At 42.6% G+C, this 16950-nt stretch overlaps 2 protein-coding genes across 2 annotated transcripts; both read left to right on the top strand.

Annotated features, from left to right (window-relative positions):
• LOC310705832 (vitelline membrane outer layer protein 1-like) lies at window positions 1-6662 on the top strand. Its single transcript, XM_083500655.1, has 4 exons — window positions 1-147; window positions 728-919; window positions 4088-4191; window positions 6283-6662. Exons 2-4 carry the CDS (start codon window positions 749-751, stop codon window positions 6569-6571), a joined length of 564 nt encoding a protein of 187 aa, XP_083356781.1. The 5' UTR covers window positions 1-147; window positions 728-748; the 3' UTR covers window positions 6572-6662.
• A 4074-nt stretch (window positions 6663-10736) lies between these two features.
• On the top strand, window positions 10737-16398 carry LOC310705772 (vitelline membrane outer layer protein 1-like; the record flags this gene model as incomplete). Its single annotated transcript, XM_083500595.1, has 3 exons — window positions 10737-10907; window positions 14224-14327; window positions 16077-16398. 3 exons carry the CDS (start codon window positions 10737-10739, stop codon window positions 16396-16398), a joined length of 597 nt encoding a protein of 198 aa, XP_083356721.1.
• Window positions 16399-16950: the final 552 nt, after the last annotated feature.

A 16950-nucleotide genomic window follows, 5' to 3' on the forward strand; every position in this document is an offset into this window, starting at 1 on the left:
CTGAAGGGAGAAAGGAGAATAAGGGCTGCTTCCTGTTCATAATTATACAAGCTTAGGCAGTGGCCAGAACTGAATGAGGTAAAGCAAGAAAACAAAACAACAACAACAATAATAAATAAATTCCAGCTGTGCTGTTATTCCCAAAAGGTGAGTATTAGTTGTACTAGTAGTAGCAGCAGTAGCAGTAGTAATAATAATATTAAAATTATCATTTGCAGGGTCTTTTCTGTGCTGGCTCCACCCAAGGGTGACTGACCTTCAGGCATCTTGAAAGGCATTCAAGACTCACATGGTGTGATTGGGCTTCTCAATCATGCGATGAAAGTTGGATTGTGGAGTCTTTTTATTTTTATTTTTGTGACTCTATTCTGTTTTAGGTTTTAGTAATAAACTTGTAGGTTTTTATTTCTGTGAATCACATTGGATAAACTGTTCTTAACAATGTTTAGGAATTCCTGAGAAGCAATAATAATTACTCAGGGGTTAGGTAAAACCCATCCATTATTGTTCTACCATTCACTTTTTCTAAAAGCGTTTCCTGCTTGCCTAGTGAATTTTGTCCTGGTCCCAGCCCAAATAACTCCTGGGTTTCTCATAGGAATCAAACTATGATTAGAAAAGCCAAAATCAGCCAAAAGCAACCACATATTGTGAAAAACGGGATTCAGGGATTTGGGGTTCAACATTCTCATGGCTATTATTTTCCCACTTGTGCTTTTGTTGCTAGATCTGCGGTGAGCTACCTTCCATGGCGCTCTTTATAGGTACTGCGCTCTTCTTGATCTTCTCCAGCTACCTCTCGGATGCACAACTCCGAAAGGCTAACAAAGAACTCTCAGTGCCAAATGGATCGCCATGGGGTGAATGGGGACCCATAGAATTCTGTCCCCAAGGACATGCGAAAGGATTCAGATTGAAGGTAGATACCTCCTTGTGTCTTCCTTTTCAGGCACCTTGGTGCCACGTAGCTGTGACAATAAGCATCAACAGAGTCCTGGGGCTGCTCTGCTCACCTGACCTTCCATCTGTAATGGTTGGGTCTCTTCCAGAGAAGCGAGACAACTCTGGCAGTAATTAACTCAGGTTTATTGCCCAAAACACACAAATCACTCTGGACCTCAGTCACTCAGCGTCTGCTTCCAAATTAGCTGTTGCCGAGTCTGAGTTCTGCCCATTCCTCTTTCCTCATTTCAAGCCCCCCTTTCGCTTCCTTTCCTGTTCACGCCTCTCATTAATTCTTCTGAGCCTATGTGTCATGGGATGGGCCTCCCTGAGAGTCCGAACGTAAGCTGTGTCTTCTCCCTTGAACTCCCCCCTTCCTTCTCCTTGTTCTCGGAGCTCAGGCTTCTACTGCAACTAGGCTGTTCCTCCCTCGTTCTGCATTCCTGTCTAATTACCTCCTTCTGTCTCTCCATGCTCTCTTCCTCTCTCAGCAATGGGATGCAGCTGACACCATCTGACTAAGTTGCTTGGTGGTGAGGTCATTATGAGGCAAATGTACTGGTGGCACACCTAAGGCCTTCAGCTTCTGTGGTTCTTCTTCATGTGCCTTCTCCGTAAGAGGCCCAGAGAAACTGGCCTTTTATGTGGTGGCTCCTCACTTGTGGAATGTTCTCCCCAGAGAAGCTTGCCTGGCACCACTGTTACATATATTTGGGTCCATGGCAAAAGCATTCCTCTTCTCTGTCCTTTGGCTAATTAAACTGTTGGGGGAATTGTTTTTGTTTCTTATTATGGCATGCATTTTTGTTTTTTTATATTGTAATCCACCCTGTGATCTTCTAGTTCATCTTCAAGTTCATTCTTTTACATGTGTTATTTACACTTTGGACCCTTTGTGCATTTAAGCTTAAATATCATCATTTTGAGGGGAAAGAAATCAAATGATTTGCATTCTGCTGTGTGTGGAATGATGGTCCCTTAGTCTTCTTAAGTAAAATTTATGCTTCTTTTTTTAAGAATATTTTTTTATTAACCGACCAATCACATCAAATCAAACCAAATTATATAAATTCCAAATTATACAGCCGAATTTTAAATTTTTGTTGGGGGTACCCATATTTCAAGTTCCGAAGGAGATCCAATCAACTTCTTGCTTCTTACTGCTGTTTTAATGTCCACAAATCTAACCTTATGATGTTCACAGTACTATCCAGTCCTTTCTTATTGTTTTTCCACATCTCTTGTTGTTATTTTCATATATTTTTCCTTTCTCTTTGTGACCTCTGATAGTCTCCACAAGCTGGTTAGAACAGTTTGTAATCCTGTGTGGATATATTTTTTTTTATCCAGTAGCCATATCCAGACGTTTTCCATATAACATCAGTTCCATACATCAAAACAGTCTTAGTGTCATTAATCTTCACCAATCTGCCTCCTTTCTCAAAACCTCTGAGGAGATTCACCAGGAATGCAGTCTACAAATAAGTCCGTTCCTCCTCCCGGCTATAAATCCTTTGGCAAGATGGCGACTCTGAATTAATTGCTGTGCCATTCCAAAAGCTCTTATTGCTTCTCGATCTCCATAAAGCATACTTTTGGTTAAAGTTTATCTCCATACAGACCTTAATCATCCTGCTTGGGTCAGTTCAACCGACGATTCTAATGAGGAGGGGTTCTTGTAAATCACATAGAAGGAAAGTAAAAAAGGTTCCCCCCCCTTCAGTCCCGTTGTCAATATACCCAGCCTTTGGTGTATCTTCATCGTAAAATATTCCTGTATCTCCAACCTGTTGTCTTCTTTCGCAGAGGTCACTTAAATTAGCAGACTTCACTCCCCTTCTTCACTTGAAATATGTGTATTTGCTTCTTTTGTAATTAATTATTCCAAATTGCTGCAGCTAGTGCGCGATCAGAGACAGCGTCCAGGAGGGCCGAGGTCCACACGGGGGCATTCTGCCTAGGGCCCTCACCCCCTTCTTTCGAATTAGGGGGTGATTTATGGGCACAGCAGGCAAGGGCAGTGTTCCCCATTTCCTTGGGGCAACAAGGGAGGCTGCCTACTCCCATAACAGCCTCTTAATTACCCCGTGTGGGTCGGAGAGATGGTATTGTCGGCCATCTTCCAATGCGCCCCTAGTGGCTCCCCCAGTAACATTTATGCTTCAACACAACAGCTTGTGACATTTGGGAGGCTGATTTTTTTTTTTTTTTTTGCCAAGGACAAACTTGAATTGAACACTGAACTGAAATAGTTCATTTTGTAAAGGGGAATTTGGGCATGTCAAATGAGATCCTTTTCGAATCAAACTACCCAAGCTCTGTACAATACTGTCAAATTCAGCCTGCCAATCTAGTGTGTGTAAAATTCCTCCTGAAAATGCTGTGCTTTGCTCTTAAATGTGGTCTTATTGCAGCCACAGCTTCTCTTCTCCCCCAGGTAGACCCAGGGAAAGACAGAGTAAAGGTAAAAGATGAAACATCTCTGAATGACATTTTTGTTTTTTTACATTGTAAACCACCCTGTGATCTTCAGATGAAGGGTGGTATAGAAATTTAATACATGATGATGATGATGATGATATTGCACCATGCCAACTGCAGCTGAAAGTAATGGTTGGGTGAACGAAAAATAAATTTAGTTCATTTTTAAGCAGAGTTCTAGTTCATCTTCAAGTTCATTCTCTTACATGTGTTATTTACACTTTGGACCCTTTGGGCATTTAAACTTAAATATCATAATTTTGAGGGGAAAGATCAAACTATTCGTATTCTGCTGTGTGTGGAATGATGGTTCCTTAGTCTTATTAAGTAAAATTTATGCTTCAACACAACAGCTTGTGACTTTCTGGAGGCTGAAATATTTTTTTGCCAAGGAACATTTGCCAAGGAACATTTGGACAAACTTGAATTGAACTGTGAACTGTGAACTGAAATAGTTCATTTTGTAAAGGGGCAAACTTGAACTGGAGTTAGTTCCTTTTGGGGCATGTCAAACGAGATCTTTTTCAAATCAAACCATCCAAGTTCTGTACAATACTGTCAAATTCAGCCTGCCAATCTAGTGTGTGTGAAATTCCTCCTGAAAATGCTGTGCTTTGCTCGTAAATGTGGTCTTATTGCAGCCACAGCTTTTCTTCTCCCCCAGGTACAGCAATGGACACCAGAATCACCCTTTAGAGATGATACCTCTCTGAATGGCATCCGCCTCATTTGCACGGATGGCTCAGAAATTCAATCTGCTGTTGGAGCGTGAGTAGCTTTAAATATTCCATTCCTTGGCTTTGTTGTTAGAAAGAAGTATGGAACCAAATCTGGCAAGTTCTTGCCTTTTCCCTGAGTTCTTGAGAAGGATACATCTTGAATTATGGTGACTTATTCATGGGCTGCCAAACCTGAGTGCATCAACAACACAACAGGGAGGGTTGTGATAAAATAGCGAAATGCAATGTAGCAAAAGATAGTATTACTAGGGCAACTGTTACACAGCTGGAAATCTAAACAACCATGAAAGTAACAGGACTAATTTTTTTCTTAATGAACATTTATATATTTGAATCTTGATAGCAGAAGAATCCACTCATAAATCAACAGTTGCTCAACATTTGGATATAGTTCCAGTATACATCACATTTCCTTCCCAAGGAATTAATCATCGAGCTAACAAAATTAAATAAAACAAAATTCCAGTCTACATCTGTTTCCATATGAGGTGAATAAAATGTGAAGAGAATGCATACATGCAGCATTACCTGTGTAACAAAATGTAGGCCGTATTAGATTGGAACAAGAGTAAAAAATGACAAAATAACTCATTTAATGACAGAAGGATATAAAATTTATACCACCCACCGTTGCTGATATGAAAAGTCTTATAAAATGCACCTGTCCCTGTGTGCATATTTCCTGAAGGAAGAACAGAAAAGAGGCACACTGCCTTCTGTTTGTTAGCCTTCCTTAAGGAATATGAATAGGCCTCACAAATATAAAGGTAAAGTAAGGACCAGCCACAAACTCAGCTGAACACAATTAAATATATCCTGCAAATTCTATTGTTGAATTCTAACCATATGGGTCCAGTGTATCCAGTTTATAAATATACCTCCATTCCATTTGTGAAAGCTTCCTGGTCCTGAGTGCAGGCACGATGAGACAACTGGGAAGTCCACCTTTTCTAAGGCAGGCTTCTTCAGGCTCGTGTGCTCCTGATCTTTTGGACTACAATTCCCATAAGCACAGGACAACACATGGAGGTAACAGGAGCTTTAGTCCACCACGTCAGGAAGACACCAGGTAGAGGGAAGCTGGTCTAAAGCACTGATGAGCTGACATTTTGATCTGGAAACCAAGCCTTATGAGCAATAGTTGAAGGAGCTAGGTATGTTTAGCCTGGAAAAGAGGAGGCTTAGAGGAGATATGATAAACATCTTCAAATATCTCAAGGGCTGTTACAAGGAAGAAGGAACAAGCTTGTTTTTTCCTGATCTGGAGGGTACCTCTTGAGCCAATGGTTTCAAGTTACACAAAAGGGGATTCTGACTAAACATATGGAAAAACTTTCTGACAGTAAGATCTATTCGACAGTGGAACGCTCTCTCTTGGGAGGTTGTGGACTCTCCTTCCTTGGAGGTTTTTAAGCAGAGGTTGGTTGGCCATCTGCCTTGGTTGCTATAGCTGAGATTCCTGCATTGCAGGGGGCTAGGCTAGATGACCCTTCGGATCCCTCCCAACTCTACAATTTGATGATTCTCTCTCGGAGCACTAAGATATTCTCTATTTTCCCAAGGGACAGCAAAGAGGCAACCAGTAGAAGAGAAAGTTGGATAGAGTAGCCAAAAGGGATTAAAGAATTAATTTCCATGCAGTTTCCACCTGCCCCAACCCACACTTCTGGGTTCCCCCATCACAGAGCCAGTTATTGTAAGATGCATTTCAGATCAGTATTTAGCAAGGAAGCTTGGAGAGGTCTCTTCTGTTTCCTTATTTCTTATCCAGGTGATAACATGTATTGGGATTTGCTTTTTTAAAACCTTAATTTAAAAAAAAACAAAAACAAAATAACAATAGAAACAAAAATGTGCACCCCACCACCAAGACTATTCTTTATCAAAATTATACAACTTTCCAAAAACTTAACAGTTCTTGAGATGGTTTGACCCCTTTTTTGTTATAACAATACAAATTCCACCAATACCTTCTATATTTCCTCAAAGTCAAAGCTCCCAGGATTCTTTGGGGGAAGCCATATGCTTCAAATCTGTGTTGAATGGGCATTGAATGTATGGTGAAGACGTGACTTGAGCAAATATTTCTTCAGAGTATTAACACCACTATCTCTGTCAGGTATGGAACATGGACAAAGGCTGAGATTTGTCCTGGAGGCCGTCTAATTTCATATTCTCTGAGAGTACTAGGATATCAAGGTATCAAGGATGACACAGCAGCTGACAATATCAGGTTCAGCTGTGAAAATGGGGGTGTCCTGACAAGCTATTCAACTGACTGGGGTACGTATGGTCCATGGAGTCAACAATGTACTAATGGTGCCATATGTGGATTGGTGACAAGAATTGACAGAGGAGTAGAAGACAACACAGGACTTAACGATGTGATCTTCTACTGCTGCGACTGAACCATGTGGGTTTCACACAACAATAGCTCAGTTCCCTGTGCCCCAGTGGCTCCATGATGTGAAACTTAATAATAAATGTATCCCCAATGAAGAGTTCTGGGTGTCTTCTTTTGACGCACTGTGCCTTAAATCTTCATGAATGTCTTGTTGGCAGAGCCATTTAAATCTTGGTAACGCTTTCTTGAGGAAGCGGAACAAAACATTGTATAACTTGAGGAGAAAGCAACAGAGAGGCTTTTGTCTTTCTTAGGTCAGGCACTGGACATAGCAGGAAGGCTATCAATTATACATAACAGGGGGGAACTCCCTCAGATCTACACAGCCAATCAGAGCACTCGCTACCTCAGTGAGCGTCGTGCCACTTTGCTTGGTTGTTAAGCAAAACCTCAGCCAGCCCTCCTGGTCTGCTGACTTACTAATAACAGAATGAATGCTAAAGTCACACACAGCACAATCTCTGCTGTGGCAGTTCCATCATGGCTGCTGGATAGGAGGCCAACCATAGGATTGGAGAGAGGACAGAGAAGGATGAATGGACACAGAAGAATGTAAGAAGAGGCCCACTGCATCGTACGAAAGGTGACTACCCAGACACATTTCTGGTTTCAGAAAGGGCTCAACAATTTTGCCCCCACCCCCCCATAAAGAGGTCAACAACTTTTGTGTCCAGATTTTCACTTTTTGAAATATAGCAACCCTAGTTCAGAGGGGAAAAGGGGGTGGAACGGGAAAATTCCCATTTACATGTGTCCTGAACCGCAATGTAAGTGGCTTCCACAGAGGAGCCACAGAAAGAATGTGGCTGGTCAAGGGAGTCATGGACTCAAAGAGGTTGAAAACCACTGCAGTGGAGAAGGAGGTGTGTGTGTGTGTGTGTGTGTGTGTGTGTGTGTGTGTGTGTGTAAAAACTAGCCTACTATACAAAGGTAACATTTGCCTTTCTTTCTTGTTTTTGCTATACCTCCTTTTGCCCACTCACCTTGGCAAGTGGTGGCCCTCCAGCTAAAAAATGCTCCAGAGCCCTGCTGTAAAGCACGGTAGACAATGCTGGACTTTGGTGCTAGACGTAACACCACCATCCCACCTTAAAATATGTCCTTTTGCTTCAGACAGCCATGCCCACCCCACTCCAAATGCCAATGGACGTCTTGGTCTGGATGCACTTATGAAAGGCAACTAGTAGTGGGAGTGCAGTAGGCACAGATCAAAGGTAGGTTTTCATCTGCTCTGCTCTGCTCAGCTAAGGAGCATGACAGCATGGCAGGTGAAGGACAGATGACTTGTACTTCCCATTGCCCTGCCCACTATTCACTCCCGGGCCCATATTCACATTTCCCTGCTCCCTCTCTTTCTGGCTGCTTTGCCGTGAGGCGGTAAGTAGAATCGCATGGTTCCGCTTGCTCTGGGGAGAAGGCAGGGCGAGGGCTGCAATGACAATTGTCTAACTGGGTTTTGTATATTCCTGTAGCCAACCTGGGACATTGCTATTAATATTATCTATTTTTAATTTCTTACCTACCATAAGGTCACAGGGCAGGTTACAGCAATTTGAAATGACGGCATTAAGATCAGATGAAAACAAATATAAATAGGTTCAAGTTCAGCATATGAGAAGTGGTATGAATGTTCCAGACGCATCTCTGTGGTAAAGGGTGGTTCAGTAATCTTATATTTTAACTGGGGGGGGGGGATGAATGAATAGATAACTAAATGGAACCCAGCCAGAATTATACAAGTGGTGGAAATCCAGCAGTGTTCTTTCAATATGTTTATTTGACTTTATTTTTCTCCTACACATTTAGAATGGCCTGAAGCCACTGGAGTGGTTTGCATTGTGATAGAAATGAGATAAAACCCAAACAATGCAAGCTCTAAAAAGCCATAAAAGTGCTTGAAACAAAATCCAAAACAAATGAACAAATGAACCTTTTTCTACAAAAGGGAAGCCCCATGTAAAAGTATAATTACTATTCTATAAATAACTTTCCTCAAGGAAAGCCTTCCAGAACAAAAACGTATTCAAGTTGGCAACGTTAGCATAATGAAGCTATTTACGTCTATTTATTTATAAGGTAGGGGGCACTTTTCAAAGATTTTATCAGAAGCTTCATCCCCCCCCCCCAGTTGGGTGGGAGAAGGTACCGTAAATCCCAAAGGGTTTGCCCTTTCAGAGTAGGGGCATTTCCAACCTGCTTAGAATCAGAGGCATTCTGCACAAGATATATTTCATTCACAGTGCCTATAGGAGGGCTACAGAGATTAAGTCATTCATCATTTTAACAATGGTGTCACATGTTGTCAGTTATATGCCCATATTAGCAGTCTGGAATTTCTGAACTGGGCCCAATACAGTGCATTGCAGTAATCCAGCATCACATGGACTTCGGTGGTCAAGCTATCCCTATATTGCTGGTTTATAGCCGAGAATGATCAGCTGAGGCATGCTAGTGGTTAGCAACCTACTTGTGTGCAGTATTAAAAACTCCCATTGTTCTAGGCACATTTTGTGATGGAATTTCATTAGCGCAGAGTGGAAACAAAAGAGGACCTTTTTCTGCCTCCCCAGTTCCAGCTTCTCTCTGAAGACTGGAGAAGAGACCCTCTGAAGACTATTAGGGGGGTGGGCAGGGGAAGGACTAGACCATGTGAAAAACATAATATTTTAGCTGCAGCTCATTCATTTTCAGCTTTGTATTCTTGCTACAAAAAAGCGCACCTAGACATTCCGTTATTGCGCCCTAACCTAGGTTTAAGGGGCCATTAAGCTCCTAGCTTTCATAGATCGGTTTCTAACACTGCTTGTGTGATAACATGCCCTGATGAACAGCAATGTAAAATCGTCCTAATATCAGATCTGGGGAGGCCACAAGTGCAGTTTCTGGTAATTAAGGCTGCAAAAACGATCAACAACCACCGTGCTTCTTTGATTAGGAGGAACAGAACCCAGTGTTCTCTGTTATGAGACTCGTAGTGACCCTTTCTGATATGACTTTTACTAATTGGGATTGTAAATCTTCTGAGGAGCATGGAACATTTCAGTAACATAAAAGCATAAGGGGGGGGGGATGCACTGGAACATAGCAAACTAGTGACTAAGGTGGAGCTTTCTGAATCTCCTTTGGTGAAAATTGAAGTACCTAGAGCAGATTGTCCCCTGCCCTCAACAACTTTTTTGGGCTCGTGGACACATTTGGAATTTTGAGATGGTGTCATGGGCACTTTCACAAAATGGGTGCTGGTTGGGTGGATGTGGCAAGCCCCCAAATAATAGTCTGGGCAATTACCCAAGTTACTCTTGCAACAGGCTACTTGTTTTAGCAGAAAAGCAAACTATTCAGACTAAAATACAGGTAGCTTGCTCAGACACCTGGGCAGAAGGCCAAGGTGGGACCTGAGGCTCAAAGCACAAAGCCTCTCCACCAGTTTTTCTCTCTCTTTGGCAGCCAACTCACCCATGGATGGCCAAAGACATTTTGCCACTCGCAAATGGACAAAGCAGGGTTCAATGCCAGCGCCAGACAGCCAACCCCTTTGAAATTGTCCTCATCAGGGACTGACTACTGGGAACCTTTCTCACTCTCCATAGGCCATTTTTGACAGGAAGTTGTCGTCTCATGATGTCTGGAGACTGATAAACCACCCTACCTAACTCTCAAAAATGGCCTGCAGAGGATGGGGCAGTTTTGGATCAGGGTCTCATGCTGAAGAAAAGGTTTCCCACCCTTGTTCTAAAGGATAAAACAGAAATTCCCTGCAGTGGCAGATGAGTCACTGCTGCTTACTAGAAGCAGGAAGAAGAGGAAAGAGGGAGGAGGGAGAGTGGAACAGGTCAAACGGACTGACAAGGAGCACAAGATTAGCTCTGCTGGAGTGTTTGCACTGCACCATCTTCCCTGCTGCCTCACTCCTCTCCCTCCTGATAAGCAGCAGCGACACATCTGCAAGGAGGTCAGCGAAGGTTCTGCGTCCCAGCATGCTACCTTCTGCTGATGCCCTTAATGTGCACATGGTGACTCTGTCACTGATAGTAAAGACCAATTGTTGCCTGTCATGTTTGATACTAGGTTCATGAAGACACCCTGCCCAAATTCTCAGACTACATGTTCTCATGGCTACCTTTCTTCAACCATGTTTCCACATCTAGGACAAAGGAGGACTCCTCAATATGGATGTTTCCATCACTGCTGTGGTCTTCCCAATCATTTTCTGCTGCCTCTGGGAAGTAGAGGCCCGAGGTTATAATTCCATCATCTCTGTGCTAAATGGAGCACCATGGGGTCTTTGGGGAAAAAAAGAATTTTGTTCCTATGGTTTTGCTACTGGTTTCTCGCTGAAGGTAAAACTTGACTTGTATCCTGCTTTCCAGACAACCTCACAACTGGTTATCTCTGATGTTTGTGCCCTCCTTTCTTCCCACAAAATTATATCCATCTCCAGGAAAGCGTCTTAGTGTGAACCAGAAAACAGGCCCAGAATTGGCAAAACATTAATCAACAATGCAAACTTACATTGGCTGCATGCCACTTTAAGCTGCATGGCTTTTGTCAGTGCATCCTGGGAACTGTAGTTTGTGAAGGAGCTAGCAGTGCAGACCCTCCAAGTGTCCCTATTTTCCAGGGAAAGTCCTTGATTTACAGAAGCTGTCCTGGTTTCTGACTTGATCCCGGAATGTCCCTCTTTTCCTTAGGATGCCCCTATTTTCATCAGAGAAATGCTGGAGAATATAGAACATCACATGTTACCTGCCCCAGGTCAGTTCTCCCGTGACTGGCAACATCTGTCCAGAGTGTCAGACAGGAGACTCTTCCAGTCTTAAGATGCCAATGACTGAATCTGAGACCTTTTGCATGCAAAACATATGCTCTGCCCCTGAGCTACAGCCCATCCCAGGTGCCATCTTGTGGCGGCAAGAAGAACTTTGTGAAATTGTGTTCGTTTAGGAATGGCAGGCAGGGCCAGCCCTATCACTAGGCAAATTGAGGCAGTTGCCAGTCCAGCAAGTCCTTGATTTGGGGGAAAAAGCATCAGCTAGCAAGGAAGTCCAAGGTGAAATCACTTCCGATTCACCATGTCCAATAAACTCAAAACATACCAGGCTCCTAGAACAGCATATAAAACAGTCAAGGGGGTGGGGAGCATTACAACGATCATTTACTAAAATGGCCTTATTTCAATGTACTGAGTCGTACATCTGATTCACACTCCGGATACTCCTTTTTGGCCCTATTTGATCCTTTATTCTTTATTCTTTATTCTGATTTTATATAATATGGACTCTTTTTGACTGCTATTGAGACTTGTATAAATGTACCTTTGTACTATATCACTGTATATTTGAAACTACATTATTTCTGTACTTAAACGTTGTATCCAAACTTACCATTACTTTAAAACTATCGTACTTACACGTTGTGTTTAAATTTACTACTAGCTTCAAACTGTTTTTCTTAGCAGAATATACACGCTTTTCATTTCAACTCTTGAGTAGGAATTATTCCTTATATTGAAACTTTTGGCCAGAGTTCTTGATATATCCTTTTCAGTGTTATTTCAATGTACTGGCATCAACACTGTTCTTCAGTTCAATTCTGAATCTTCTTAGAATCTTTCCCCAGCAGAATTGCTCACAAGCCTTTCTTACATAACACCGGTCCTGAAAGGCCTACATTGGCTCCCAGTACATTTCCGGGCACAATTCAAAGTGTTGGTGCTGACCTTTAAAGCCCTAAATGGCCTCAGGCCAGTATACCTGAAGGAGTGTCTCCACCCCCATCGTTCAGCCCAGACACTGAGGTCCAACTCCAAGGGCCTTCTGGTGGTTTCCTCACTGCAAGAAGCAAAGTTACGGGGGGCCACCAGGTGGTGCATTGGAAGATGGCCGATAATAACATCTCTCCGACCCACACGAGGTAATTAAGAGGCTGCTATGGGAAGTATGCAGTCTTCCTGACCCCCCGCCGCAAGGACATGGGGAGGGACTGCCTTGCCAGCGGTGTCCATAATGCACCCCCGGATTCGAAAGAAGGGGGTGCCGGTCACTTGGCACCAGCCCTCGGTGAAGTCGGCTCTTCCTGACGCTGTCTCCAAACAGCGCGTGCTGGTTCGCTTTAGCTTGAAAATATAATTGGAAATATATAATTGGAAAGAAGCTAAAGCACATACATCAAGCAAAGTTCGGGAGATAAGACTGCTGATTAATGGATCTCTGGGACCGGAGTGACGGGCGGGACAAATAAATCAAGTGATGAAGCGCCATTAAGAGACTGGTATGCTTGGAGTTAAGAAGGGGGGTGGAGGAAAAAACTTTTCTTTTCTTTGCCTTACGTGAGTATTAATAACCCTCCACCCCAAAGAAAGAAGAATCGTCACATTTTATTAACCACAAGCAGGAATTCAAGAACTGTGTGGGGTGAATTAATGATCAAAGAGAGGATTGGTAAATATTGGAAAACGGAGGAAAATTCTATGACGCAGTTTTAAATGGCGTCTCGCAAGACAGGTTTGTCTAAGAAAGACGGGGGGAGGAGGACCAGGATCATTGGAATGTGAATGATGATTGGAATGCGATCCTAACCTGGCAGAGCCCTCTATGAGATATTTGGCAAGCCTGGGAAAATTAAAGGGCAGACCGAGGATAAATTTTTGAAGGAGGTGTGGAATGGCGGCTGTCCCTATGAGATATGACTTTTGGAGTGTGTAAAACCCACACAGACGATGTTTGTTTCCAACCCGCTTGTGAAGATTATCAGAGATCACAAAGAAAGGAATATATGACAACAACAAGATGATGAAGAAAGTAATAAAGAGACTATCTGGACAGAACTGGATAGAACTGTTTAATTAAAGCAGTAATAGAAGTGATGTTTGGACCTTCGTTCGGAGCTTGATGTAAGGGTACCCCCAACAAAATTTAAAAATCTGGCTGTATAATTTGGAACTAATGTGATTTGGAAATAATGTGATTTGATTGGCCTGTTAATAAAAATTATGTTAAAAAAAGAAGAAGCAAAGTTACAGGGAACCAGCCGGAAGGCCTTCTCGGTAGTGGCGCCCGTCCTGTGGAACGCCCTCCCATCAGATGTCAAGGAAATAAACAACAATCAGACTTCTAGAAGACATCTGAAGGCAGCCCTGTTTAGGGAAGCTTTTAATAGTGGATAAAACATTGTATTTTAATATTCTGCTGGAAGCCGTCCAGAGTGGCTGAGGAAACCCAGCCTGATGGGCGGGTTATAAATAATAAATTATTATTATTATTATTATTATTATTATTATTATTATTATTATTATTATTATTATTAGATTATCTGTCTTGTAAGACATTTTTCTGTGGGAGTCCTGGGAGTCTCTCTAACCTGTTCAGGGCTGCTCTAGCCCTATAGGCTACAATAATACAGAGTTCAGTTTGTGAGTCCAAAGTTTCTTAGTATTTCAGGCTTACATGAAAGGGCACACACTTCGACTTTATATCTTTAACAAGCCTATTTCACTCAATCCTTTTCCTTTGGAAGGTGCTTGAGGGAACTTTTTGTTCACTCTGAGTCGTCCCGTTCCCCCCCCCGATTATATTCAATTCCCCACCATGTTGGTAGCCCAAGTGAGTGCCAAAGGACTCTTAATTTACCATAGTCTCTCTTCCTCTTTGACACCAGGTGGAACCATATCAAGGAGGTGCAAGACAAGACGATGATACATCCCTAAATGGCATCCGATTGTTCTGCAATGATGATTCATATATTTCGTCTGCTGTTGGGGAGTGAGCATCTCTCTCTTTCTCTTTTTTTTTGAGCTGTCACCATAATTTAGGCTTTCCCCCTGTGCCAATCTTGTTACTTAAAAAAATAAGAATATAAAAGTTGCTCCCTCTTCGCTTTTTATTTTAGTAGCAGTGGGAATGAGGGTTCATAAATTCTGTGGCCAGTAGATGACAAGTCCACTTCCTCTGCCTTTGTGTGGATGACTACATTCTAGACAGCAACCACAGGGTTAGGATACCTGGACAAAACCAACATTTGGAAGTTGCCTTAGGATCAATCAACTCCACAGAGGGACAGTTTGGCCTCTGTTCTTCTTAGGTCTAAAAGAAGTGATCTGGCCAGGACCTAGCAAACCAGAAATAACTTCACCTCACATTGCTCTTATTGAGAGTTATACCCAGAAGTGGCTTGCCTGGTGTGATGGAAATACAATTGCAGGAGGGAGAGAGGAAGGGTGAAGAGGCAGGGACAGTGTCATGGTGCAGTCGTGCTGCCAGGAGTCCCAGACTGTTGTGCCATGGCAACTTCCCCTCTGCCTTGCCCCAACTCTCTCCCATACCAGGAAGCACCGTGACTCCGCTGGTTCCAGTTACATCTTCAGAAAGGCAGAATGAAAACAGCCCCATAATTTCTGGAATGTACACAGTCGCTCAGATAACTCTTTGTACTCAGTAGTGTGGTAAAGCAGACAGACACTGAATGAATAACAAGGCCTTGGACAAAGTTAAATAAAAAAACTTAGCTTTCACTCAAGGTTTTGTTTTTTGTTTGTTTGTTTTTTTTTGGTAAAGCAGCAGTTTTAAGCACTCATTGTGAATATATTCATAGGAAATGCCTCCCCCATTTGTTTTAGAAAAGTAGGGACAAATAACCCAGGAGAAAATGAAAATATAGGAAAAATTCATCCAGGCAAACCTAGCCTAACTTATTTTACTACTAAAAAAATCTGTATCTGAGTCACCCTGTCCCCCCCCCATTTTTTCCTCTCTTCAGCATATGTATTAGGCTGAACCACTAAACTGTATAAAACAAAGCTCTTTTGTTTCCGCATTCATTGAAATGGGAAATATAAAAACGGCTACAGCTTTGTCCCCTTTTAGACAAGTGGACGAAATACTCAGGCACAAGAGGGTTTATTAAGCCTGCCAAATTACAGACAAATGGATTCAGGGCCTTTGCGGGGGGCAAGTAATAGGGATTCGCTTTCCTTTTTAATCAAAGAGAAACAGAGATATTACATTGGAAAACATAAAGCTATGCAGAAAAGCACAGAAACAAATGAACACAAAACTTTGTGGAGCTTCTCATCTGACTTGGTGTGGTGGCATTGACCTTGTGCTTTGACTCAAGAGGAAGGAGATATCACCCTCCCCCCCAAAAAAATTGCTTCAGTTTTCCTTGGTCTTGATCTACTGTTCTTCAGTTGTATGTTCTCGTTAATTACATTTGAGGTATCAGGAATTTGGGAGAACATTCAATATCCCATGAGCAATGGGACCTCCCTTTCTTCTTCCTCCTCCTGCAGCCCCTTCCAACTCTCTAGAGCAGATCTGAGGGGATGAGGAGTGGGTGGGTGCAGACAGAGGAAACGGAAGGGTACAGCTGATATAAAAATCTGAATATATTTTTCTTTTATATCTTTTTTAATTTTCAATTTTGCATTTCGAAATAAACAATTTACAAACTTTAAAATCAAAAATAAATAAATCTGAATATATTTCTCAAGCCAGCTTTGTCATCTTTGGCAGATGGGGAGCATGGTCTGAGATTCAATATTGCCCTGTACCATCCAAGCTTACGGCCTTCTCCCTGAGAGTGGAAGTACCGCAAGGATTTGGGGATGACACTGCAGCCAACAACATCATGTTCATGTGTAGCGATGACTCCAAGCTAAAAGGGAACTCGCATGAATGGGGAACCTTTGGCCCATGGAGCTCTCCCTGCCACACCGGTTCCTATATATGTGGCATCCAGACAAAGGTCGAGTTTCCACAAGGGGCCGAAGATGACACTGCACTTAATGACATTAAGTTCTATTGCTGCAAAGGAACTTATGGCATATTTCGTTAACATTCCTGCAGATTTGCTAGCTTATGAATTTGTCCTCTATTAAACCTTACCTTTAACTGGAGAGCTGTGTCTTTTTTTATATAAAAAAATCTGATGCACTAGACTCATTTTTCAGCCCTCTGATGGGAGGAGAACCCAAGGAGGGCAGAGACATAAAAGGGGGGCAGAAATATATAAGCGCTGATTGTCAGATTTGGAGACAGCAGGGGAAGTCATGCTCTTTAGCCCCTCAGGGATGTACAGTCCTAGTCAGATCATAAGGTCCAAACTCATCACTGTCACAATAAAAAGGTAAGGGTAAAGAACCTCTGGACAGTTAAGTCCCCTCAAACTTGGCTATGGGGTGCGGCGCTCATCTTGCTTCAGGCCGAGGGAGTCAGCGTTTGTCTGGCTCATGTGGCCAGCATTGTCTAAGCCACTTTTGGTGCAACGGGACACTGTGATAGAAGCCAGGGCTCATGAAAACACCCTTTACCTTCCCGTCGTAGTGGTACCTGCTTATCTACTTGCACTGGCATGCTTTCAAACTGCTAGGTTGGCAGGAGCTGGGAC

The sequence above is a fragment of the Podarcis liolepis genome (genome assembly GCF_965112155.1).
Source record: "Podarcis liolepis genome assembly, chromosome: 4".
NCBI lineage: Eukaryota > Metazoa > Chordata > Lepidosauria > Squamata > Lacertidae > Podarcis > Podarcis liolepis.

What these genes read in the sequence shown, in the direction of transcription:
- LOC310705832 (XM_083500655.1), top strand. Translation starts at nt 749, where the DNA reads ATGGCGCTCTTTATAGGTACTGCGCTCTTCTTGATCTTCTCCAGCTAC. An exon ending in CGAAAGGATTCAGATTGAAG is followed by an intron (nt 920 to 4,087) that starts GTAGATACCTCC and finishes CTTCTCCCCCAG; the next exon opens with GTACAGCAATGGACACCAGA. An exon ending in ATTCAATCTGCTGTTGGAGC is followed by an intron (nt 4,192 to 6,282) that starts GTGAGTAGCTTT and finishes TATCTCTGTCAG; the next exon opens with GTATGGAACATGGACAAAGG.